This window comes from Arvicola amphibius, chromosome 3 (genome assembly GCF_903992535.2).
Source record: "Arvicola amphibius chromosome 3, mArvAmp1.2, whole genome shotgun sequence".
Classification (NCBI taxonomy): Eukaryota; Metazoa; Chordata; class Mammalia; order Rodentia; family Cricetidae; genus Arvicola; species Arvicola amphibius.
Genome location: NC_052049.1, coordinates 4060604 through 4086541, shown reverse-complemented (window position 1 = coordinate 4086541; position 25938 = coordinate 4060604). Strand labels below are relative to the sequence as shown.

Sequence of the window (25938 nt, the reverse complement as noted above, 5' to 3'; positions counted from 1 at the left end):
TGTGCACTCACAGGTACAAAGCTGAGCTCAGGAGCACACTTGTCCAAGGCCTCTGCCCTTGGCCTTGAGCCTCGCCCTTAGACCACGCCGTTTCTCAGCCCATTTCCCTAACGAGCAAGCTCAGCGACATTGGTGTCCAATCTGAGGCAGCTGCTCTGTGACCCAGCGGGCAAGCTCCAAACACCATCTTAAAAACAGATACCTCCGCCTGTGGAAAATTAGACCTTCAGGCCCTGAAAAACTTTTAATGACCAAACTCCCTATAAGAAGCTGTAACCATTGGATACCTTTTGCCCCAAGAACACCCTCTGGATTGTTTTGTGCAGTGTCTGCTAATGAGGCGCTAATGAGGTGGCAGGCTGGAGGTGCAGGAGCTAGCATCCACTCAGCAAGCATGAGGACTCCTCCCCTCCCTGCTGGGACTCAGGGCTGCAAGGGGGAGGGGAGCCCAGAGTCTCCCATCCCTAGGATCCCAGGTGCTTCTGCAGACTGCTCGCCACGCCACCCTGATTTCAAAAGCCACGAAGTGTTGTTTGGAATCATTTAAGTGGGCGCGAGGCCCTTCACACAGGTCATATCCCAATACGCTTTACAGAACCACTCCATTTCCAAAAGCCTGCTCCAGGGCAGGTCTGGCTGAGCAAGCCTGCAGCCACCAGCAGAGGCTAGCCCCTGGAGGCCTGGGTACCTTCCTGATGGAACCTTAGTGTTTCTAGATCATTCCACCTGCTCTCTCCACACCTTCAGGGCAAGTATCTCCTGTAAGGCTGGGGGTTCCAAGTCCCAGTTGGTAATGACCAGAACATTCTATTTTATGGCCTGAGTATAAAGCTCCCTCCATCCCCAGCCTCCTCAAATGATTCCTTCATTTCTACCCCCACAGCCACCCACATTGTCTTCCTACTCCCCACTGTCTACTAACACGATGTCTTGTGCAATTCAGATCCCTGAGTTCAAAGACAACACCAACCCCACTTGTGGGCTGTGACCAGCTGGAGGAGGAGAAGCTGCCATACAACTTGAGGGCTGCACTAAGTTCTTCAGAACACTTTCAAGCCTGCTGGCATTATACAGGTGCTCCGAGCAGCTGCTGCTGGCTCCAGAGCAAATGAGACCCGAAACTTTTTTTTTTTTAATGTTGCCAGTGAAACAGGGCAGAGATATATGACAGGAAACAGCTTAGTACGTGTTGCCAAAACAAGTTGGGGACCTCAGTCTAAAACACAGTGTTCTATTACAATAAAATAGACTAAAGATTGCCATCAAGGGAGGAAGCTGGTTCTAAATTCCAGTTTCCAGTCTCGTTTGAAAAGCTTAGAAAACCAAGGAACTGATTTTTCCCTGGCTGAATAAAATGAGAAGCATTTCCCCATAAGTAAGTGGGGTGGCTGCAAGTACTTCCCAGTCCTCTCTGAGGGTATGTTCTGATGGTTCCTTGTTTTGTATGAGTTTGTGGCAATGTAGCCTATGCTTTCTGAGAAAGAATTATACTAATGGAAAGAATCCCACCTGATTTACGAGCATCCCTGGAAACCTTCAAACAGGGCCTACTCTACTCTGGCGTGGGTAAAGCTTGTGCCAGATGCTGTTCTGAGGACATGTCTACACTTCCCAGTCTTCATATCCAGGTGAAAACTCTATAGTTTCTCCTGGTAAGGGGGAAACCGAGGCAAGGCTTAAGGAGCGCAGAGTCACACAGCCATCTGTAGACCGTGAAACACTGAGTTGCAGTTTATGGTTCTGTTCATGTCTTCCTCTCTGTTGCAGCAAAGGCGCTGACCCTGACATCTGCACGCATTGCTCAGGCACAGCTCTGTGCCCGGCATCTGGCGGGTGCTCAGGCAAGTTTGTGGAGCAATACACGATGACTGTTGTAGAATCGCCCCTATTACCTGAACTGTAGCCCTTATATTACTGCTGGTGCATACATTGCCACTTTTCAATGTGCCCCATGTGATGTCTCACACACCAGAGCTGGGCAAATTTTAAGTACAGCTGTACTTTTGCAAATGAATGATTGGAGAATTGGGGCCTGATCATTTCTCTGTGATAGCACCATAAACCTTTGTCTATTTCTAGAATCAGGGCTGATCCGTGAACATTCATCCGAAATCCGAACGAAATTCATCCGTGTGGACTCCTGGAATCCTTCAATCCCTTTTCAAAGAGCCAGGACATGCAGCCTCACTGAGCTACAGAACAGCCAGCTCTCACCATGCCACACGTGGTCATCATGTTAACACTCTGAGAACCCACACTGTGCTGACCAGGTGACCAACATGACCTCAATGATTATTCTTTTGTTAACCTCATGTATTGTTAGATCTCACACGCATGCCATGTTGAAGGTCCCGCAGAGTTTGATCTAGCACGCATGCCATGTTAAAGGTCCCACAGAGCTGGACCTTCAGCCACACTCAGGTTCTGATCTAGAGTCTCTGGGAAAATCCTTCACAAGGCAAGCAACTTCAGAACCCTCAGGGCTTCACAGGAAAATCTACCAATGTTGTTGAAAGTGGGCAGGGGCTGGCTGTTTCCGGGCGTCGCCGTGGAGGAGCTCCTGTGGAGAGTATCAGGGAATGTCCAGAGGAGCTAAAGAGAAAAGCCACCAAACTGCCCGTCTCCTCATAGCTAGAAAGGTCACCCAGGTGTACTGTGTACACTAGCAAAAGAAATTAATTCCTCTTAACTCTGTGATTGTGGTATTGACTTCGGCTTGCTTTATGATTTAAAGACTAACAAAATGCAGCTTCATCCAGCCTCTCCAGCTTGGTTCCACCTGTGCTTGCGTTACTGAGGGTTTGCTATCACCGAGACGCAGCCTCACACTGACTTTGCTTTTGAAGATGGCAGAACTGGCTATGGAAGTGGTAAGGGCTAGGCTACTTTTGAGGAATGTGATCTGAGATAGGGAACATCGGTGCCCCCTCCAAACTGCTGTGCGACTCTTCCATTTCTATCTCCTTTACAGCTGAACTGGCAAACGGGCACCTCCCACAGTGACTGCACGGCAAGCGGTGTGAGCCCCTGGTGGGTCCAGCTAGGAAGGGGCTGCGGACCTGACACAGGAGCCATACCTACTTCAGCCTTGGCTCTGAAGTGCAGGTCACTGGCCAGGCCTGCTCACCTGTTGGCACCAGAGTTTTTCTGCTCTGAGTAAAATTCTTGACAAATAATTGAAATATTTTAGCTACGAAAGCTTGGACGAGAAAGCCATTCCCTGTGTGTAGCATAGCGAAGCCGATCTTTGTCCACACGATGGAGAGAGACGCCAAGTGACATGAAATCAAAGGCCATTGGTGTAGACGGAGAATGGTCTGTGAGAGCTGGGAGAGAGGCGGTCTATACACAGCATCTACCGCCAAAAATGGATGTGCGCAACCCGGGGTTCGTTTTCCCATTAAAACACTAGAGGTGGAGAACACAGGAAATGTAGGAAATACCGGTAGCGTCAAAACCCCACAGGGGAAAAACAAGCTAGAAACGAAGGATTTCTAAGGAACTGGTAACAAAACCCATACAACCAGGACACTTAAGGCACAGATGTCAAGTCTCAATAGTATAAGAAAATACAAATTAAAAAACAGCCATGTTTTACCGGCGAGGGTAGGTGGTCCAGTGATTATGGGGGCGAAGCGGTCAGAGCTCACTCAGGGTAACTTCTCCCGAGGCAATTTGCTGGCGTGTGCAATCAGTAAGCAGCGTGACGCCGCCCTTTGATCCAGCACCCGCTTGGGAGACTCTGTGTATGGTAGCGAGAGCACAGGAAGGATCTGAAGTGTGGTCTATGTGCTGTACGTACGGCTGACAACAGGGGACCCTGCCTGTCTGCTCCGTCTTCTTCCAGTGGAGCGTGGCGGGGCCAGCAGTCTCTACAGAGGTAACTGAGCAGAAAGAAGCCTGGCGGGTATGGGCAGAGCAATGTGTGAGCTTCATACCACTGTGCAGGCGTGGCCCCGGGTCCCATGTAAGTGCGTGTCGGGGTCACGTGAGCCCGTGTGAATGCTGAGGAAGTGCGTGACCTCTGAGAAGCGGAATCTCAGAACGTCCACTTTCTGCTACGTAGACTTCACACAGAAATCTAGGGCGTTCTCTAGTCCGAGAGCAACCGACATGGCCACCACAGCCTCTCACAATGTCATCCTGTCAGGGTCTTCTGACCCTTTCAGGAGAAAACACACTCTGGCAGAAAGAAATAAAGAGCAACAGTGGCTGCCCTACCGAACTAGAGTGGGCTCGTTGGTGCCCCGACAACTGTGGGCCAATGCAGGGACAGAGAGGACCCCTGGGAAGATATGCCTTCCGAGAGGTCCTTGATGAAATGTGGTGTTCTGTCTTCTGGGTAATTCTGAGTCTTTGGAGAAATTCTGTGTTTGTGGCTAGTTCACCCACTGAACCGGAATGGGGCACAGCCCCTTACCATCAGCTCTCTCAGAGTCAGCACTTTTTTTAAAAGAAAAAAATTTTAATACAATATTTTGCCCTGTATGCCAAGAACTTTAAGTCTCTAAAGAAAGAAATTGAAGAAGACATCAGAAAATGGAAAGATCTCCTATGCTTTTGGGTATGTAGGATCGACATAATAAAAATGGCAATCTTGCCAAAAGCAATCTACAGATTCAATGCAATCCCCCATCAAAATCCCAACACAATTCTTCACAGACCTTGAAAGAATATTACCCAACTTCATATGAATAAACAGAAAACCCAGAATAATAGCTAAAACAATCCTGTATAATAAAGGAACTTCCAGAGGCATCGCCATGCCTGAACTCAAGCTGTACTATAGAGCTATAGCAATAAAAACTGCTTGGTACTGGCATAAAAACAGACAGGTGGATCAATGGAATCAAACTGAGGACCCTGACATTAATTCATGAACATATGGACTCCTGATTTTTGACAAAGAAGCCCAAAAGGTACATTGGGAAAAAAAAAGCTTCTTTAACAAATGGTGCTGGCATAACTGATGTCAACCTGTAGAGGATTGCAAATAGATCCATGTCTACCCCACAGACTCAAGTCCAAGTGGATCAAGGACCTTAACATGAATCCAGTTACAATGAACCTGATAGAAGAGAAAGTGGGAAGTAGCCTTGAACACATTGGCACAGGAGACCACTTCCTAAATGGAACACTAGTAACATAGACACTGAGAGCAATAATCAATAAATATAACCTTCTGAAACTGAGAAGCATCTGTAAGGCAGAGGAGATGGTAAACAAGACAAAATGACAGCCTGCAGAATGGACAAAGATCTTCACCAAACCCACATCTGACAGAGGGCTGATCTCCAAAATATATAAAGAACTCAAGAAATCAGGCAACAAAATACCAAATAATGCCATTTAAAAAGGGGATACAGAGCTAAACAGAGAATTCTCAGCAAAAGAGACTCAAATGTCCAAAAGACATTTAAGGAATTGCTCAACATCCTTAATCATTAGAGAAATACAAATCAAAACAACCCTGAGATACCTAATCTTATGAGTCAGAATGGCCAAGATAAAAAACACCGATGACAGCTTATGTTGGAGAGGATGTGGAGTCAGGGGAACACTCCTCCACTGCTGGTGGGAGTTCAATCTTGTACAACCATTCTGGAAATCAGTATGGCAGTTTCTCAAAAAACTGGGACTCAATCTACCTCAAGACCCAGCGATATCACTCTTGGGCATACACCCAAAGGATGCTCAATCACATCACAAGGACACTTGTTCAATCAACTATGTTATTAGCAGCATTATTTGTCATAGCCAGAAACTGGAAGCAACCTAGATGCCCCTCAACTGAAGAATGGATAAACGAAAATGTGGTAATTTACACAATGGAGTATTATCTAGCTGTAAAAAATAATGACATCATGAAATTTGCAGGCAAATAGATGGAACTAGGAAAAAAAAACATCCTGAGTGAGGTAACCCAGACTCAGAAAGACAAACACGGTATGTACTCACTGATAAGTGGATAAAAGATATAAAGCAAAACAAAGGATAACCAGACATCAGTCCACAGCTCCAGAGAATTGGGAGTGTGTGTGTGGCGGGGTTGGGGGGCAGTAAGGGAGAGGGTGGAAAGAGAGAAGGGAGGAAGGAAGGGAAGTGGGAAAAATATATAGTTCAATAAAAAAATAAAAAAATACAGTGTTTTGCTATGCATCCGTGGCTGGCCTGGAACTCACAGAAATCTGCTTGCATCTTCCTCCCAAATGGGAGGATTAAAGGTATGGGCTACCACGCCTGACTTGCTAGACGGAGGTTGGGTTCGACTCCAGCTTATTCATGAAGCATCTCTGGAAGATGGAATTGGGGAGCCATCTATTTCTCTGTTAAACAGTTACCATCCTGAGGGCAGATGGCTGAAGTCAGCAGCAAAAGACAAAATCCATACCTGTCATTTGTCATTTAATTGCCTTTTAGAGGTAGGTACATTTAGAAGAAGAAAAAATTTAAAGATAATTCTCATTGTCATATTGCAAACATTTCTCTGAAGTTAAGATGCAAATATCTATATGAATAAAAATTTATGTATTTTAAATATCAATTTTCACTTTACAAATATCTACACACTTGCATACATATATGCATGCATGCACATACAGAGAACCAAACCTTAGCTATCCTTTTATTTTTTTGGTAGGCCTCCCAAGGAAATAGAAATATTAACCAAACATGACATAGTAATTCGCAATAAGAATAGGCACGTACCAGTTGGGTGGTGGTGGCCCACGCCTTTGCATTCGGGAGGCAGAGGCAGGGTGGGGCGGCTGGAGGCGTGAACTTAAAGCAGAAGACTCTTAATCTCAGGGTCGTGGGTTGGGCCCCATATGATAATGTGAGAGTTACAAAGCTGTCTTTATTGTAGGGATCCAAAGGGAACACACAGACTCACTGAACACCGCACAGGGTAAAAACCTCACTGTCCCGCAGCTCTAGGGAGGTGTGAACCAGCTTGCTTCTGCTCCGACCTCCCAAGAGAGCAAACACATTTCTCTGCTCTTGGTGCACCGTAGCACCTCAGACCACGCCCAAAGAGTCAGGACTTCAAAAGCTATCAGCTGAATGAATTCCCGACTCTTAATGAACTCTTAATGGTCTCTGCTGGGAGCAAGAAGGAAGGGTGATCGCAGGCTGTTCATGGGCCTTGGGGGCAGACTGGTGGTGATGTTTGGGGATTATTCTAACAGACATCTCTACTTTTTAGTAAAGTCAGAACAGACACAAGGAGCACACCAATAAACAAAGATGTCCTTCCTGATGCGCCTTGCATTGGCCTGGGGGTCTCCCTCGGGGCAGTTCGGTGTCTTCCTCAAATACTGTTAAAGCTACCACCAGTTCCTGATTGTTCTCAGATGTGACTATAACCAGGTAAGAAAAATCAGATCATTTAAAGAAGAAACAAAAGACCATTAGAAAGATCTTCAGACACGACTAAATTTCACACTGAACACGCTGCCTGGCAAGGTGAGGACAGTGAGTCCTCATTCACTTCTCCAGTGGCCATCGGCTGATTTCCAGGCAAACAGTAAAGCAGAACACTTCCAAGGCTACCAGGCACCAACAAAACCCTGCAGAGCGGGTTCTCACTCACAAAACACCATGGCTGGCAGACACGATGCCCAGGGAGAAGCAGGAACTTCAGATCGCTTGGAATGCTCTCGGTGCTAGGAGTGAAACGGTTGTCCTTGGTGTCAACCACGGAGTGTCCTTGCACGGAGTGTGGCTGCGTTGCTAAAAATGCCCACTCTTCCCACACTGCCATTACCCTCCAGCTTTCTCTAGTGACTCATAATCTTGCTGTAACCCCAAGGACACCTGCTCTGCTTCATTTGGTGACATCGCCTGGCTGTCTTCCTGGCTTGCCCAAGGAGTCCCATGACTCTGCCAGTCTTCCCCCACCCCCGGGGGAGTATTTTCATGCATTTCTCTACATTTGACGAATGAGAATGGAGCCCAAACACAGATGGCGGAGCGACGGGCGCCTTCACAGACACAGCTCGCAATGACTCGTGAGTCTCATGCAGATGCATTAAGGGCTTGCTTCCTCCTGGGTGTGGGGACACACGTCTCGGCTATTCAAGGAGGCTGCAAGAGAACCCTCTGGGGATGGAAGGCAAGCACCCACTTCACGGGAGCCTGGAAGGAGGAGGGATGAGGTTTCCTGGAGAACGGGACAGTGCATAGCCTGGGTGGATGGGTGGAACATTACAGGGACCTCTGACTTTAGGATGCTGAGAGAGGACTGTGACCTAGTCATATACACTGAGCAACATGCAAAAGACTTCCCATAACAGATGAGTGGGTCCTAAGAAAGGCTGGAGGTAGGCCTTGCTCTGATTCCCCTCCTGACGTCCTGTAATGAAATAAGACAGCAGCTTTTGATTACCAGACACTCCCCTCAGCTCTCAAATCTGGAAAATCTACAAAATGAAAACTGGTCGTTGTGTTTAATAAGTGCCCTGATTCTGGTGACGATGCTTTGAAAGTCCTTTGTAAGGGTGATGCTAGCTATCACTTAAAGCTGTAACTACTCTCTGGGCAGCAAGACATTGACCCCTAAGAGTCCTAAATGCTCCTCTCTGAAGAATTAAAACACTCAGAGGGAAAAAGATCTGCCCCCTCCCCCCACGAGTCAGGCTGAATCCATTCTCAAAAGGCCATTAGTGTGTTTAGCTTTGCACTGGAGTTCCCTGGGACGTTTCTCATACAACCAATGAAGTCTCCAGGGTCACGGCAGCCTCTCCTGCTGTGCCTTCCAGAGTCCAATCACCTGCTGCCAACTGTAAGCAGCTCAGATCCAAGAGTCATCTTGTCCTCCTATGGGTGACCTCCATATTCTGCCCAAGGCCTTCTCTAGCTGGGCAATGCAGCCAGGAGTGGGTGAGCAGCCTGTCGCATCAGGGAAGCGGTCACTTCTGATGAGGTCTTGGAATATGAACAGCCAAGTGGAGAAACACGCAGGAGGCGTGCGTGGTCGTCTGAGGGAAGCGACAGGCACTGCTTCTGAGCTCTCTTTGTCTAGAGACAGCATCTCATCACCTTGGATGAGGTAGTTGGGATTTGTCATTCATCTGCAATACTCACTACTGAACAAGATGAGAATCTTCATAGAATGAGGAGATGGGGCCAAACTCCTCGCAGCTTTACCCAAACCACTGGACTCTTGGTTTGCATGTAACTTAGGTCACTAGGCCTACTTTTCTAACTTTGCTTAGTGTGCGACTTAAGGCATTTGTTTTTTAAAGTCCTAAGAATATTCTAGAACGAAACTCTCCTAGAAGATCACAAATCTGCACCACTGTACCATTAACCAGGAGAAACGGGGAAGGGGATGTCACGTGTCTTGTGCTCCACATCTGTTCTGAAGCACCCCTATATCTACTCATGTGGCTCATTTTCTTCCAATAGTTTCTGCTCCCCAAACTCATAATCTTCCCCTACATATGCCCCACACTTAAGAGGTGGTGTGCAAAAGTTATGTGTAAAGGATTTACTCACCAGGTTCAAAGTTAAACCTTCTTGAATATTCTGCAGTGTTTTCTACAAACTATTCATCTCTGAATGTTATGACTTATTGATTTAAAAGAACAGCAGGAGGCAGAAAAATAAAAGAAACTGAAGGAAAGTGAAGAAAATTAATAGTGAGTACAAAATTAGGATTGTACCAATTCTCGTTATAAGTGTATAGGAAGAATAACATGCCAAGGAAAAGGCAAATACCACTGCATGGTGTGCAGGCACGATGGCTTATGTGTGCTTTGTTCCGTTCCACTGGACTTGGCTTTACAGGACCAGTTGATACCAATGTGGTATTTTTATTGAGACCCACCCAATGTTTACAAAGTAGCATTTCAGTGGATTTCCTAGCTGGAAATGTCAGCCACGTCTCCAGGGCAGCAACTTTGACATTTCCCTGAGCCTTGCTGGGAATTCCAACTTAATGTTGAAGTATAGGGATTCCCATCAGATTCAGATCCATGGGCTGTGATTGTGGAGGGACTTGTTCTGCCCTGGGTGCAGTGGAGTGAGGGTTGGGTGGTCTTGTACTTCCCAAATCCTCTGATGGGCTCACTTGTTCAGTCAGATGATGTTCCAACAAGAGACCACGTTGGGGGAAGAAGATTACTCTGGCTTTGTGCCCCACAGAGAGGAGAGTGAGCCAGGCTTCCCAGTGATCATTGAGAGCCTAGTATATCGTGGTTCATTCCTGTCACCCTTAGGAGCCCATGAAATCAATGAGCTCGTCTTGCCTCTCAAGACTGCCGGCTCCTTGTTTTTTATACCAAACCCTTCCAGAAACCCCCAGTTGTTCTGTTTATTCTAAAGCTGAACCCAAATCAGAGGCTTGGACTTCAGCACCTCAATTAACGACTCCAGCACCTGTGGGTCAAACCCCCACTCCTTTCCTGACCCCTCTGAGGGGAACTTGTTTGGTAACCTTCATGCAATTCCTCCCACATTTGGGTTAGCATGGCAGCATACAGGTACAGGGCTGGGGTATTATATAGCTGAGAGCTTAGATCTTATCCCGAGTTATAGAAGAGAGAGAGAGAGAGAGAGAGAGAGAGAGAGAGAGAGAGAGAGAGAGAGAGAGACAGAGAGAGAGAGAGAGAGAGAGAGAGAGAGACAGAGAGAGACAGAGACACAGAGAGAGACAGAGAGAGAGAGAGAGAGACAGAGAGAGACACACAGAGAGAGACAGAGACACAGAGAGAGAGACAGAGTGAGAGAGACAGAGAGAGCCAGAGTGTGGGAAACTTGAGCCAACCGGGTGTCAGTATGGGCAGGAGACTCTGATACAACGGCAGATCACTCTGCATAGTGGGTATTGCATGCAAACTCATGGCTGGGCCTGTGGTTATCATTTCGTAGTATTTTAGCAAGTTCTAGTCCTTCAAAGAAGGGTCGTCTCCTCATCGCCTCTTCTCCAGGTATCACCATGCTCATTATTTCCCCAGTGTGGGTTCCCCTGTGTGGTGGGCTGGGTGCTTTTCATCTTTAGGGGAGGCACCTTAAGCTTAGCAGTAAAGTGTGGTCAGGAAGGATAACGAGATTAGAACCTGTGTCTATCTCCAGATTCAGGATTTCATCTTAACCCGACCCAACAGTAATACGGCAGAACCAAGACGTGTGAAAGTTGTAACCCTCTCTCCCAGGGGTTCTGGCTGTAGAATAAGTTTTTTGGGGGCATTCCTAAGACTGCCATTATCTCAAAGTAGATGCTACCTGAAGCTTCTTACCTTCCCCAAATGCTCCCCAGGGCAGTGACTCGAATGCTCCCAGGGTCTGAGACCTGAGTGCTCCCAGGAGCTAGGACCCAAGTGCTCCCTGGGGCAGTGACCCGAGTGCTCCCAGGAGCTGGGACCCGAGTGCTCCCCAGGGCAGTGACCAGAGTGCTCCCCGGGACTGGGACCCAAGTACTCTCAGGGGCTGGGACACTGAGTGGCAAAGCTTCTTTACCTTCCCTAACTTGCTCTGAATTAAATCACAATAACAACCCACAACTTCATCATTGCAATCCCAGCACTCATCAGGCTGAGGCCAGAAGATAGCCATGAGCTTCATGCCACCTTGGGTTACACAGTGAGTTCCAGGCTAGCTTGGGCTGAGAGTGAGACGCTGACCCAAATAATAGAACAAACACAAAAGGAATTCCGCACTTAAAAAAGTCACATCATAACTGTGCACATTTGTAAACATGGCAGAGGCTCATGACTGGCGGATGTGGGGGTCGCTGCCGGTGCCTCTTGGTCCTGATAGTGTGTTAGTAGAGTGTCATTTAACCTTACAGCTCAGCTCATCATATTACAAATGTAGCAACTGTAGCCAACCATGACAGTCTTCTAATGCATTTTATTTTGTGCTTCTAAAGCATCATTCTGTGGAGGTGACCTTGTGGGGGCCACGTGCTTGGGGAGAGGCTCCAGGAATCTATTTCTCCTTGTGCGTTCCTCAGGAAGAACCACAAGGCCTCCATCACTCCTGCTAATGAAAAGGCAGATGCCAGGATCCCTTTAAAACAGAATTGCTAATAAAATCATCAGCCTAATTCAATTCAGTAGAGTTCAAGCTCACTTTTCATCAGGTTAGTCTTATTTATAAATTAAGATAATGTCCTTAAAGTTTTATGTAATTTTATAGATTGGCGCAGTCAACAAAAACGCTTATCCAAGCTCTCTCAGATTGCCATGTTGTTTTAACATCCATCATAAAAGCCAGTCAAAGGCCACCAAGCACAGGCCTGGGCTAGAAAACCCTTAGTGTTCTGCTTGCCTGCCTGCCTGCCTGTATGTGGGGTGCAGGGGCTGTCCCTGGTGAACACAGCCTTGCTACTGTGGGCGACAAACCTCCTTTCGCCCCCCTCCCTTCTCCAGACCAACCTGGAAGGAAGGGAACAAAGACAAAAAGACAGGGTGGCAGACCCTTGCTCCATGACAAGTTCTCAGACCCCTGCAGGCAAGAGCTTCAGGAGGCGCTTCTGACTGTGAACCATCCTTGCCTTGCAACCCCGAGGACCTGCGTTGTAACCCTAGACCCCCCACAAGAGACAGGCAGTTCTCCGGGGCTCTTTTGCCAGACAGTCTAGCCTATTTGGTGACTATTTGGTGTTCCAGGCGATAAAGAGAGGCTGTTTTGTTTTCTTTCTAAACATGGACACTGAAGGGTGTCACTGGAGATCGATCCTATGTCTCTCCTGTTAGAAGGAGTGTGCCCCAATGCCTGATGCACGTGCCCCCCACAAAACAACAAAACAGAAGCCAACAACAACACAACTATGATTCATACACTGTTCTGCTGTCTTCCAAGGGAGGGGAAATAGCATACAGTATTAAAAAGGGATATGCTGATTGATGCCTTGTAAAAAGCTGCGTTTCATAGTCTTGCGCTACCCAGCCAAACACAACTCGTTAAACTAGCAACAAACTCCATTCTTGGTAGGTTTCTCCTGTTGCACCTCCACGACCCCTTGCCAGGAAGGCACGTTGCATAACGTGTGCCATTAACCTCCAGGGATCCCTGAACAAATGAACGCTTGCAGCAATTGCTATGTATTTGATACAATCCCATCAAAATCCTACTTCCTGTGAAGTCACCTCATGCAGCTCCTGACTCTTAGAAGTCACAAAGGGCTGTCAGAAGTGTTCCCAGCAGGTCCAATGTGAGTCCCTGCCCTCCTGAAAGCTGTTGTTACCACTGCCATGATAAAGGAAAATCTATAACTCCAGATTCTGAACTTGGGAGAAGTCTGATTTTTAAGATTAAAAGCAGAAAGTACCCTTAATGGCATTTATCTGGAGATTTTTCTCTGCAATTCCTGAATTGCAGGACTCTTGGGCTGAGCACATTTTAACTTGAGGTGTGATCTTATCAATATAGAGATAGCTTTTCCTTATCTCCCTCATCAAAAATCTAACTATTTTTCTGGGGGTGAGGGGAAATGCTTGCCAAATATTGTGACGGGAAATTGGTATTTATTTTACAGAAATTATATTTAAAGTAGTAATTTCTTCAATCTTACTGATTTTGCCAATGTGATAATTATCTTTAAAAAGCACTTCATTCTTGAGTTATTTTCAGAATCTTTAAAATTCCTTTCTCTTTTGTATAGAGAAGAAATAAAATGGTGATAATTATCTTTCTCTTACAGTTTCAAAGAATTAAAACATGCTTTCCGTTCTCACAATAGATTCAACAAGCCTCCATGGAATCTGGGTTTTGCTGACACTTCAGAGCCGTGGTCCCAATTTGATGGACACACAGTGGTCCCTCGCCTGGCTCAGACCTGAGAACTGAAGCCACACGGGCACTCTGAGTGTGAAGGCCACCCTGTCATCCACAATCACCCATGGCGAACAAGCCAGCTCTGTATGGCACTCGGTGGACGCTAGAAAGGATGGCTCTGGTCCTGGGGCATGTGCTGGGGCCTCAGCCCTGTCTCTCAATCCCCCTTGGCTTCTGGCACACGAGTCCTCACCTGCACGTTCTCAGTTTCCTCCTCTGTGACGTGAGAATAAAAACAACACCTACCTCACGGGCTGCTGCCAGGATTTAATGAAATGGTCCGTGGAAGCTCTGTGCAAGGGGCTGGCTTCCTAGGAAGGGGACCAGTTAGAGGGACCCCACTCTCCCTATGATAATTATGTAGGCGTTGCCAGAGCACCGTCAAACACTCTCAAAACACCGCTAATGTTGATGAGACGTCTTTACTGTAAGCACGCCTCTTAATGTTTATTTTTCCTTTAAATAAATTAAAATGCTGGGACAGTTTCACTTCCCATTGACAGCTGTTAGACACTTATCTGTGCCCCAGATGCAGGTGTCTGAAGCCAAGGATTATCAGCCAAGCAGCCAGCTGGACTCTCCTCATGCCAGCATGGGCTGCTTTGAACACACCGCGATGCCTTGAGGAAGCAACACGGCAATCACAGCTGCTTGCTGCCAAAGACTGTTTCCAAACAGCTCGCGCCAGACCTCTTGCTATCGCGAGCTGTGGGGAGCTCTAGATGACCGGGCAGTCCATTTTTGCTTAGGCGAGAGGCTAAGCACTTCCCAAAGGGCCCAGCAGAAGGCTGGTAGCTGGTACACACAGTTGCTGATTTGCACGAGACCACAGGAACTGGGGCAAATGTAATCTTTCATTTGCATCCAGGACCACGGGGCGGTGCCCTTACCCGATTCCCTTTGTAGTTATTAACGCAGGCAGCTTCCTCACCCTTGGAACTAGCAAGGAGAAGCCTCCTGTGCCCTCCTCTGGGGTTGCAACACTTAGACAATAAGAGGCATTTACCAGCAGCCTTCCCTTACCTACACGTGATCTTTATCATTAGTCCAGTGGGCTGAGCTGGTAACACGCAGAAAGGAAGGTGGTAGCAGAGCTAGCCGCATCAGTGTAGTGATGAGAGACCAGCTGGCACAAATGAGCGATTTTTCTCGGGGTAGAAATACGGGGAACAGAAGCGGCAGAGGACTGGGGAGCGGTGAAGAAGCCGTGGGACTCGGTTTCTGGAAGAACTCTGTGAAGCTGCGCAAGGACCAAAAAGGTCTCAGGCACCTCGGGCCTGGGAGTGGCCACACTAGTCTCTCTCAAGGGTTGAGCATCGTGACACCCTAGATCTCAGAGCCATAATGCTAGTCACTGTAACACTGCGGGCCCCCGCATCTGAGGCCTCCACTGTGCTGGGACACCAAAAAGCACGCTCTGCCACTGCTCGCCTCCAATCTGAGAGGCGAGAGCTGTAAGTCTCCAGCTTCTAAGGTTTGGAGCCATAGGCCCTCAGCTCTCAGGGACTGGAGCTGTAAGTCTGTGGACCCTCAAAACAGAAAAGTCCAGGACAGCCAAAGTTGAGCTTTCTTTTGCCTACCCACAGTCCTCCTCCACTGACAGCAGAAGCACCTGACGCATATTCTCATTCTTAGATTATGCTGCAGAAAGGGGGCTGTGAAGGCTGCGGACACCTGCTCACGGAGTGGGACGCCACGAAGAGAAGGAAAATATGACTGCCAACTCATAGCGCCTCTTCGGGCATGCAGGAAGGGAGTGTTTTACAGTTAGAGTAGATGGGAAAAGAGGAGGAAGTCACCGCTGGGGCCCAAGGAGCCAGGGCATGCTGGCAGAGCTCTGAAGAATGGACAGGGGCCCTTTCCAGGGAAAAGGGCCAGAAGGCATTCCAGAATGAGGGGCTGGTGAGACCCCCAACGGGGCCGTGGAGCAGGGAGGATTGCCACTGTGCTGAGTGATACTGGTGACCTACGGCTGTGTTCTAGAAAGTTCATAATGCAAAGTCTGAACAAGAGAGGTCCGCCTTTTTGAGACACCATGCAAAAAGGTGAGGTCGAGGGAAGCCCTTGGGAGACTGGAGACTGGGAGAACACACAGGGCGGTCCCTTCCTGTCCGTGTCCCCTGAAGACAGTTGCCTTGCTACCTGGAGAAGGGCAAACCTCACTAACTCCGTCCCTGCTCTCACAGCCACACCCATCCTCACTTGTCAGCCTTTTCTCCTGGATGTTCTCAAATCTGCTCCCCCTGGCTTCCCCAGTCTGGTATCCTTGTGCCCCTGCTCACAGAAGTTCCTGAGACTCACAGGATTAACAAGCCGTGAGGGGACCAGAGGCCATGCATAGAGTAGAAAAAAGACGCCACAGGAATGTTGGGAGTGACATGATTGACGTGTGTGTGTGTGGGGGGGGGGGCAAGGAGGAAGTAGCTAATCAATTAAACCTTGACCTGCTCACCAGGTGGCAGTGAGGAACTAGCAGGTCAACTGAGCCACAACATCCACTGACTGGGTGGGAAAGTGTGGCCCCGTGCTGCCATTACGGTGAGCTCTTGGTCAGTTGTTGGAAATGTCTCTTTCTGACTGTTAGCAACCAAACACACCGGAAGAATAAACAGCTCCCCGTCAAGGTTTGGCTTCCTTTAGTCGGATGTTACCTTTGAAAACGTCACTTAGAGTAGCTGGAGACACTTTCCATTCAAGTGGCAAACAGGGCCACAAACGGGCTGTGCACTAACTGATGGGGAGCTCTCTGAGGTAGGTCCTCCACAGACTTCTCCAGCAACAGAACCTGGAAGCCCCAGGGCCCAGTGTGCACAGCCTTGAGGATGCTTTCACAAATAGATTGTGTGCAGATGGTGTCCCCTCCCTGTCCCCAGCTCTGCCTAGCTGGACCTGGGGATGCTGGGTGGATTGACCCGAGCACAGTCTCTCTCCAGCCTTCTCCTCCTTGGGCCGTGTAAGCGGTCAGAGGGAAGGAAAGGTTTGCTTTCACAGTGGCCAGAGAGAGGCTTACCAGCAGCCTCTGCCAGGGTCTGCACCTAGACCATGACATTAAGCTCTGAGGGCTGGGCCTCGACACAGGAAGAGTCAAGATCGTCAGGCACATGTGTTCCCACGTGTGAGAACTGCGGGCAGACAGAAAACACAGTCACGTGGCCACCTCTCTTCTTTTCCCTTATCAACCAAGCAGCAAAATCCACCATAAGTATAGTTGAAATGTGGCATAGAGAATCCATATAAGTGGCTCATTTATTCTACTTATTATTATTATTATTATTATTATTATTATTAATCATTTTTACTATTTTCATGTGATAACCACTACGTTTGGTTCCTTATCTGTCCCCAACATGGTTGGGGTACCAGGGTAGTCATTCTCCCTCCAAACTTTGATCCAGAGGAATTATTCTTGGCGATTAATAAAAGAGATGAAGAGGAGACAATGGAGTCTTCAGGCTGTGTTACTGTCAGAATTTCAACGTAGTATCTCATGACACAATAGTAACCGTGTGCCGTCTCTTCAAACAGAAGTCTCTCCCTCATCAGTTAAATCAGAGAGGCGAGCAAACACTAGCATCCTGTCCTAGCAAACTCTGATTCTCCTGACTCCCAAGGCAGGAGATTGGTACTCCTATTATTAACTGTGCTAGGTACTGGGGGCGGGAGCTCTCGACGGAGCACTGGGGTTCGTGTGGGGCTATTTTTAGGATGCAGAGTCCTGTCTGTGTCCTCCTCCTGCCCTACTTGATAGGAGAACAAGTAGCTATTTTTTTCTCCAAATAGTCAGGCATATCGATATTCCAAGCTGCACAGTCATCGTCGTTGGTAATTATCTCTGTCCCTTCCCTGCAGCACAGGACCGAACGGCACAGTGACTCATAAGAATAAAACCCTTGTCTCTTGGGGTGAATCAGACATACTTGCTACCCCAACCCTAGTTGACGCTATGCAGGATGCAGACTTCCTGGCTTCCCTTGGAGCATGCTGGCACTTCTCGGCTTGGCACTGCCGTCAGGTTTCACCGTCCTGTGCCCTCACAGCATGGCTTCACTCATGATGCCTTACAAACCAGCCACAGGCTCTCTGGAACCAAGTTGTCCAACTAGTTAATAAATCCACATAGGGGTTGGCTTTGGGTTTGTCTCTCTCATCCCAGTTTAAATGTTGAGCCCACAGCCCTCAGACCCTGGGAACATGACCTGATCTGCAGATAGGGCCTTTAAGAGGCTATCAGGTTAAGTTGAGGTCCTCAATAGGCCCTAATTCACTAGGGTTATATCATCCCAAGAGGCCAGAAGAGAGGCACACGTGGAGGGAGAATGGGGTGACAATCAGGAGGGAAGACGCCATTACAAGTCAAGGACAGAGGCCTCAGGGGAAGCAGGCTCTGTCGCACCTTGATTGATGTCTAGCTTTCAGAGTCGTGGGCAAATGAAGGTCTGTCATGGGAACCACCAGGCCAAGAGACAACTCTTGCAAATTAACAAAGCTTTGGACACACAATGTCCATTGCAGCGGGTTAGAAGCCATAGGGCCGAGGAGCTCAGTGGCTGGTGGCCTGGGTCACTCATTATGATGGTGTGGATTTGTGCAAATGCTGTTGGTCGGTCTGCTGCTCTGGAGGGAGGTCTCAGGAAGGGTCTTGCTTCTGACCCTGTGTGTGCACCTAAACTTGGACTCTCTGCCAGTGTCGTACGTCCAACCTGAGGTCTACATACAGGCCATACATGTTCCAGGACAGTTTTGAACACGACCCAACACAACATCGAATCTGCCCACCTGCCTTTGTAACTTGACTGAGTGTGCCCTTCTTGAGTGTGAGTATTGCAGATGACAACATGGTAATTACAATGTCAAAAGATTGGACAGAGGGCGCTTAGAAGGGAAATTCCCAACTGGTCAGAGCGGAGAGTCAGTGACTGTGGAGGGCTCCGCTATAGACGGGACACCTGTATGACTGCCCACAAGATAGGCGGTCCCTACCTGTGCCGGCTGCAAGAGGGTGTGTGCGTGTGTGTGCATGCAAGAGAGAGAGAGAGAGAGAGAGAGAGAGAGAGAGAGAGAGAGAGAGAGAGAGAGAGAGAGAGAAACTTAGTCAATGTGATGACCACGCAGAAGCAGCCATAGGTCAGGGATGATTGGATCAAAACACGACAGGGCTCCTGTTCTCATAAACTCGCAGCGACTTTGGTTACCAGATCTAACCGGTAAACAATCCACCAAAGGTGGTGGGGGTGGGGGTTTTGTGAACTCACACATCTACCCGGGAAGCCACTGGCACCTGATGGTTTCTGCGGGAGGGAGAGTCGATTTAAGACCTCTGGTAAGTCATCCACGGATGGGTTCACATCCCTGAGTATATAGGACACAAACTAGAGAGCTGGTTATATGAAGCTGGGAGAGATGGGGGTACGGCTCTGGAAGGAGTTACACTGGCTGCATGTATAAAATTCTCAGAAAGTTAATAAAATACCTAATTTCTAAGAAGGTTGCACAGGCCTGGCTGCAGGCTGCAAGCTCTAATATGGCTCCTGGGCCCCTTCCAGGGCTGCCGTTGGGCCAGCTGGGATGCAAAGCCCCCCCCTCCCCCCCAGGCGTCACACGCAGACAAGCGACCATTCTGCCGGGTTCCCTCATCAATACAGTCTTAGAAACGTGACACTCTTTCTGCTGCTGATCAGTTGTTATCCGAGCACTAGACTGGAGGATGGTTTGGTCCTGAGGGTTTGTGGACCTTTTGCAGGTAGCTGGCTACTGCTGCTTCTGCGTGGGCGACTGTGATGATCATGCAGGTGACAATGAAGGAACGACCACCTGTAAGCAGTGTTTTCTTTCACCTTTGACTCAGAAGTCTGACCTCTGGCGAGATGCTAGGAGAAGCTGAAATGGAGACTTAAGTCATGCTGGCTCCGAAGAGCTGTGGTTTCCACACCTGTAGCCCCGGGAAGGTTTTGTGGCTGCTGTGCTCAGCTTGGCCAGACTGTGGCACTGAAAACAGGAAATGTTAGCTGTTGCTGTCACTACTGTCTGTAAGGCAGACTCTCAGTTCTGAGGGGGACAGGAGAAGGGAGAGGAACTGTCATTCAGGGCCATCTGGTTCTCTGAGGACAATCATAGCTAATTAATTAAAATGGGGACACTCAGGAGGTGTGCAAGCATCGGAAGAGAGTCCTGAGTTAGGGCGTAATCAAGTGCCTTTTATCTGCAGCCATGGGAGGGCTGCCTGCCACTCATGCAACCACGGAATGTGCCCCACCTGGAGATGCTGGTGAGCTTGGAGGCACGCTGCGACCAGGCTCTCCTCTTCACTCTGGGAGCCGGTGGGCCTGGGCTTGCAGGCTCTGCTCTCAGTGATCTCAGAACACTGAGTTTCACTATTTGTGCTGCCTGCTAGTGCAAGCTGTTGGCGCTGCCTGCTAGTGCAAGCTGTTGGTGATGCCTGCTAGTACAAGCTGTTGGTGATGCCTGCTAGTACAAGCTGTTGGTGATGCCTGCTAGTGCAAGCTGTTGGTGATGCCTGTTAGTGCAAGCTGTTGGTGATGCCTGCTAGTGCAAACTGTTGGTGATGCCTGCTAGTGCAAGCTCTTTGCTGGCACTGCAGCTTCCTTCAGTTTCAAGCAAAACTCGGAAAGCTATCCAAAGCTAACACTGCCAACCGTGGAGCTGCGACTTGTGTTCTTATGGCTCTGTGCACGACAGAGAAGGCAAACGCTGCTCTAAAAGCTTTTAACATTTGCACTGGATTATTTCAAAGGCCCAGAAATTGTTCATCCAACTGTAGAGAACTAAGCATTAGCCAAAAATCTCTCTTGCTGAGTGTGAAGGGTCACAAGTGTAACCCCCAACATTCAGGAGGTTGATGCAAGAGGATTGTCTCGAGGTCCAGTATTATCTTTAAAAAAAATTCCCTGTTTAGAATCCCTTGATTTAGCCATAAACAGGTAAGAGGCTTACGTCTCTTTATACACAGAGTATAGCATATAAGAAACAAATATGTTGATTTAATTCAGAGTCATGCACAGTGCAACGTGAAGGTCACGTTGGAAACACAAGAAGCACATTCACTACAGGAAAAGCCTCGTGAAGTTCCTGAATTCCTCACACACAGAAAAAACTTGAGCTTTAACTTTGCAGACAACATTATTAACCAGATACTTTTGAATGTTACACGTTAAACTCTTAAAGCTGCCTTGAGCTGCTTCTGCAGACACCGGAAGGGTGTTTCCTCAATTCAGAAAGCTAAGCGAGTACTCTCCTCTAGGAAAGGGACAAACAAGCCTTTTCTGACTGCAGCTTAAGGACACAAGCCCTAAAAATTTGAAATGCAAACAGAGGAACAGCGCCACTAGGGGGTAAGAGTCCTTTTAGGTGATTATGGGCGAACAGCAGTCCTGCTTCCTCGGAACAGATAATCAGGTGTTTGGATGGGTCCAAAGCAGGTTACCCGTAACTATGGAAATAGTCGGCGTCTACCGCATGTGTGGCCAGCAGCCCTTGGCCACGGCTCTGCAAAGGGACCAAGACGTCACAGTCCTCAGGTTACCAGAGATGCTGCTGTCCCGTCATACCCAGGCCCTTAAAATTTTAATGGCTATTCATCTCTTCAATTCTTTCATTGCCTCTGAATATTTCATGGGTACCACATTGTCACCCCTTTTGGAGGACTGTGTGTTGAAACCAGGGGATAGGAAATACAGGGAGAGTAAATGGCTGTTTTCAAAAGCACCAAGTCTTGGCCACCACTTCAAAAGTACCACGTCTCATCAGATAATACGAGGCAACCTGCTAGGTGGAAGGGCAGGGTGTGATTGCTTATCAAACTAATGAAGAAAATGCGGCTAACTTTGTTTTCAGTGAGAAAACCTCTCATCTGCAATGCCATTCGGTTTCTCTATAAGGAAATAGAACATACACACAGAGACCTGGAAGGGGACAGACACCGAGGGAGCTGCTATTGTTTGCGGCATTAAGTAAAAACTATTTATCAAGGCATTTCAGTTCACAAATCGCACTTCCTCATTCAAAATCATTATTTCCCTGAACTTCAGAACGCAGACTGGAGCTTAAATACCCCCCAAGTCTATAGTGCCACAGACTTGAGTCTATGGAGCAAATTTCATTCCTCTTCTCTGACCTTCCACATCATCTTCCCTGAGGAGAAGTGATTGAGAAACAAATGACCACGGCATTTCTGGGGACCGTCCTCCCATCGCACTTGTATAAAGCTCAGTGGGAAACAGAGCTAGCCCTCATCTCCCGGGGCAGACGCTCAATCTCATACACACTGTATTCTGGCCAGTGTCTCATGGTGAGGGAAAGGAAGCAGGCTGTCAAAGTATTGGCTGCTCTGCTATAGCGCCTACTCTGGGGTCCTCATGCCCAGCCTACTCCTACCAGGACTGTGACCCCTGGAAAAGGTGAACTGGCAGGATGGCTCAGGATGCAGCGACCTTTTCGCAGGCCTTGGGATGCCTTTCTTTTTCCTTTCTCATTCTTTTCTAAACCCCAGGCGTTCCGCCGTGAGGGAAATGGGTAGAATAAGCCCCATTTGATTAGCGTGTTTAATTAGTGTGTGTACCCACAGTCAAACGGTGGTGACAGGCATCGAGGAAGAAATGATTCACTATGATAAGCTGGCTGTACAAAGGCCATGTGGAGTTCATTGGGGGTCTTTTTTTTTTTTAAAGGAAATAAGAATTCTCTGTACATGCGGAAGCTATCCAAGCCAGATAGAAATGTGATTTGATAATACGATGTTAGAAAATGCCCACCATGGATTTGAGTGTGGTCAAGAACACAGAACATAAGAAAACAGACCCAGCAGGTCCTTCCCTTCAGTTGGGTGGGAGGCTTATCTTGGAAAAGCCATGCATCTCTGTAAGTTTAGGGTCTGTTTCTCTGTAAAGTGGCCCCATGATGCAATATGTGAGAGGCTCAGATCTGCCTAGCATTCCTTTCTGTGCTTGGTTGAATCTTTAGCTTTGACACCCACGGAGGGGGGTAGAGGGGGGGCACAAGTAAACAAAGAGAAGAGAGGAGGACTGAAAGAGACTGGGGCCCAGCATATACACCAGAGGTGTTCCTTCAAGGGGCAAGTACCAGGCTGAGATGGGGGCTGGGCAGGGCAGCCTTCCTTGAATGGAGTCTGGCCTTATCTAACACTAGGAAAGACCACACTTCTGTGTGAAGAGAGGCTTTCCAGAGAACTTTCACCTTTACAAGGGTGGACTGCTGGGAGGGAGGGAAGGAGGGAGTAGAGGAGAGGACTTAGCAGTAGGCAGCTGGCGTGGTCTGAATAGAGTCCACCTGAGAGGTTTGAAGAAGAAACGTGTGTGTGTGTGTGTGTGTGTGTGTGTGTATGCTCGTGCAGTGTGTGCGAGGGCGTGTATATGTGTGTGTGCTCATGTACATGTGTGAGAGTGAATGTATACATGTGCTTTTATGTGTGTACACCTGTATATGTGTGTGTATGTGTGCAAGTGGATGAGTACATGTGCTTTTATGTGTGTGCGCCTGTGTCTGTCTGTGTGTGTGTGTCTGCCCGCGTGTGCACGCATGTGCCTGTGTATGATGTGCTGGGTTGGATGCTTAGATCCTAGGCTTCAGGAAAAGTTCGCACCTTTGTGGTAATCACGCTGACCAGAGACTTAGACAGTGGAGAGGAGGAGAATTGGAGAAGGGCAGGAGAATATGGGAAACTCAGGAGGGTGGAAAACAGAAAAGGAACTTGTGGAAATGGAAGAGGGGAGGGAAGAAGGACCATCAGAAGGGAAAGGGAAAGAGGGAGTGAAGTGTAGCCAGGGGAAGAAGTAGAGGAAAAAAGAGAGGATCCTGCAGAAGACAGTGAGCAGAAAATGGAAAGCAAGAAAGAGAACCAACAAACCAGAGAGACCTTCGCTGGAGATCAGGGGGGCTAGGCTGCAGAAACGAACAGGAAGAAATAAATTCCTTAGGGAAAAGAAGCAGAGGCGGTGGGACCAAGTGTTCCCAGGCAGACTTAGTCAGAATGAGATGGACCAGCTCTCATTTGTCCCTGGAGGGGTCAGACATTGCTTCCCATCTCCGGCCTAGCCTCGAACCCCCACCCACCCCTACCCCTGGCCCCTGGCTCCTGGCTCCGCAACCTTACCTGGCCCTTGACCAGGCTGGCAGCGAACTGGCGCATGACGGCCTCCACGGTGTAGGCGCTGGACCAGCCGCGCGGCGTGAGCAGCTCCATGCAGATGGCGCCGCCGTCCAGCACGTAGCCGTTCTCCAGTCGCGGGCTGAGCACCCGCATGAAGGGCGGCGAGAAGGGGAAGTTATCCGGGAAGGTGAGGTTCAGCAGGATGAACTCGGTGTTGGTCTCCTTCATGTCCTGCCACAGCACCGAGTCCTTGTCCACCTGGTGCAGCTTCACGTTCCAGTCGAAGAGGCTCTCGTTCACCAGCTCCACCGAGATGAAGCGGTCGCTGAGGCGCGCGATGTCCTGTAGCTCCTTCATGAGCCGCCGGCTGCGCACCTGTGTGCAGTGCTGCTGGCGCGCCGCGGGCACCAGGCTGCCGCCCGCCGCCGCCGCGGCCACCGCGGGGCCCGGCCCCGCCCTGGCGCCCGCCGCCCGCTCCCGGGGCCCCCCGGCGCCCGCCGCCCCCGCCGCCCCCGCCGCCCCCGCGGCCGGCTGCGGCTGCTTGTCGCGCGCGGCCAGCTCCGCCGAGCGCTTGCTCTTGCCCTTGCCCGGCCCGGGGCTGGCGTCGCCCGCGCCCCCGGGGTGTTGCTGCTGCTGCTGCTGCTGTTGCTGCTTGTGGCCGCCGCTCTTGCCGCCGCCTTTGCCGCGCAGCGAAGCGCTCTGCTGGCCGCCGCCTCCGCCGCGGTGGTTATGGTGGTGCTTGGGGTCCTCCGTGTCCCGGTTGTGCAGGCGAATGAGCCCGATTTTACGGAGCAGCGTGGCCATCTTAGGCTCGGTTCTGGCGGGGGGCTCCCCGGGTCTCCTGACACCGGAGCTGGATAGGTGGGACGCGCGGGGTTTGGGGCGGCGGCAGGCGACCGCTCAGCGGGGCGCGGCGAGGGCCACCCCAGGAGCGGTCGGCCGTGGCGCAGCGGAGGAGCTGGTAACACCGGCGCTCGCTGGCCGCTGTGTCGCCGCTGTCATATGACGGGCCCGCTCCGGCGAGGGCTCCGGCCGCCCAAGGAGGAGAGGCGTGGAGACGCGGAGCCGCTGCTTCCCCTGGCCGGTCCCAGGGCGCAGTTCCCGGACGCCCGGTGTCCGTGGTCCTTTGTGCGTGGCTGCAGACCGGCTGGCCCGGTGTCCAAGAGCAGTACCGAGGAGCGCAGAGCCGCTCACGGCACCCCGGAGGCCGCGAGGTGGCCGCGGAGTCGCGCTGTGCGCGTGCCGGGCCGTGCGGCGCTGGCGGCTACCGCGGGGCCCGGGCCACTGCCGCTCTCGTCGCCGCCGCCGCTGCGGCTGCTGACATTGCAGAGGCGGCTGCTCCGTCTGAGCCGAGCGCGGCGCGGAGGGGGCGGCACTGCCGTCCGGGAGGGGGGAGGCGCGGGGCGGAGCCGCGGGTTTGACTGCGCCGTGCCACCCCCGCCGCCGGGTTCCTGTGGCGACACACGCGTGGCCGCTGGGGGGAGACAGTGGTGCGCGCCCGCATCGTTGGCTCTGGGCTGCGCACGAGCTGCCTGAGCTGGGGAGCCGGAGATGGCTTGGCCTGAGCACGCTAATAGGGTCTCGGAATCACTGCGTTCTCTGTCCCCAATTCTGGATGCTATGTCTGGGGTCCCGGTCTCATAGCCCATTTAACCTCCTTAGGACAACGTTGAGGGGAACGACGGAAATCTACCTCTTTATTAATGCTTCCAATCGGACGGACGAGCCCAATGTTTCTACGCAACAGTTCTGGGGCGGGTGGGAGCGGAGGATGGCAGGAGGGACACTTTCTTAAGGACTGATCAAAGAGTCCAACTCGAGAGCGGGATGAGAGGCCAGACCAGTCCCAAACCTAAAAGCACAGCCTCCAAGTCACGACTTGGAGCAAACCTTTTAGCCAACCCACCCAGCTCTCACTGGGCCGCTCCCCTCCTGCCTGCTGGCAACAGACTCTCCGCTCTCCGTGGCCAGGCTGTGCGCAGTGGAAGCTTTTCAAAATGCTACGGAGAAGCATATCAAATGCCTTCTCTGGT

General features: G+C 49.9%; 1 protein-coding gene across 1 annotated transcript in view; it reads right to left on the bottom strand.

Moving 5' to 3' along the window:
• Nucleotides 1-25031, bottom strand: part of Ube2ql1 (ubiquitin conjugating enzyme E2 Q family like 1) — a 39387-nt gene extending 14356 nt beyond the window's left edge. Inside the window, exon 1 of the mRNA XM_038323668.2 lies at nucleotides 23909-25031. Coding sequence (XP_038179596.1) covers nucleotides 23909-24709 — 801 coding nt within the window. The 5' untranslated portion in view covers nucleotides 24710-25031. The remainder of the gene's footprint in view (nucleotides 1-23908) is intronic.
• Between the last annotated feature and the right edge of the window lie 907 nt (nucleotides 25032-25938).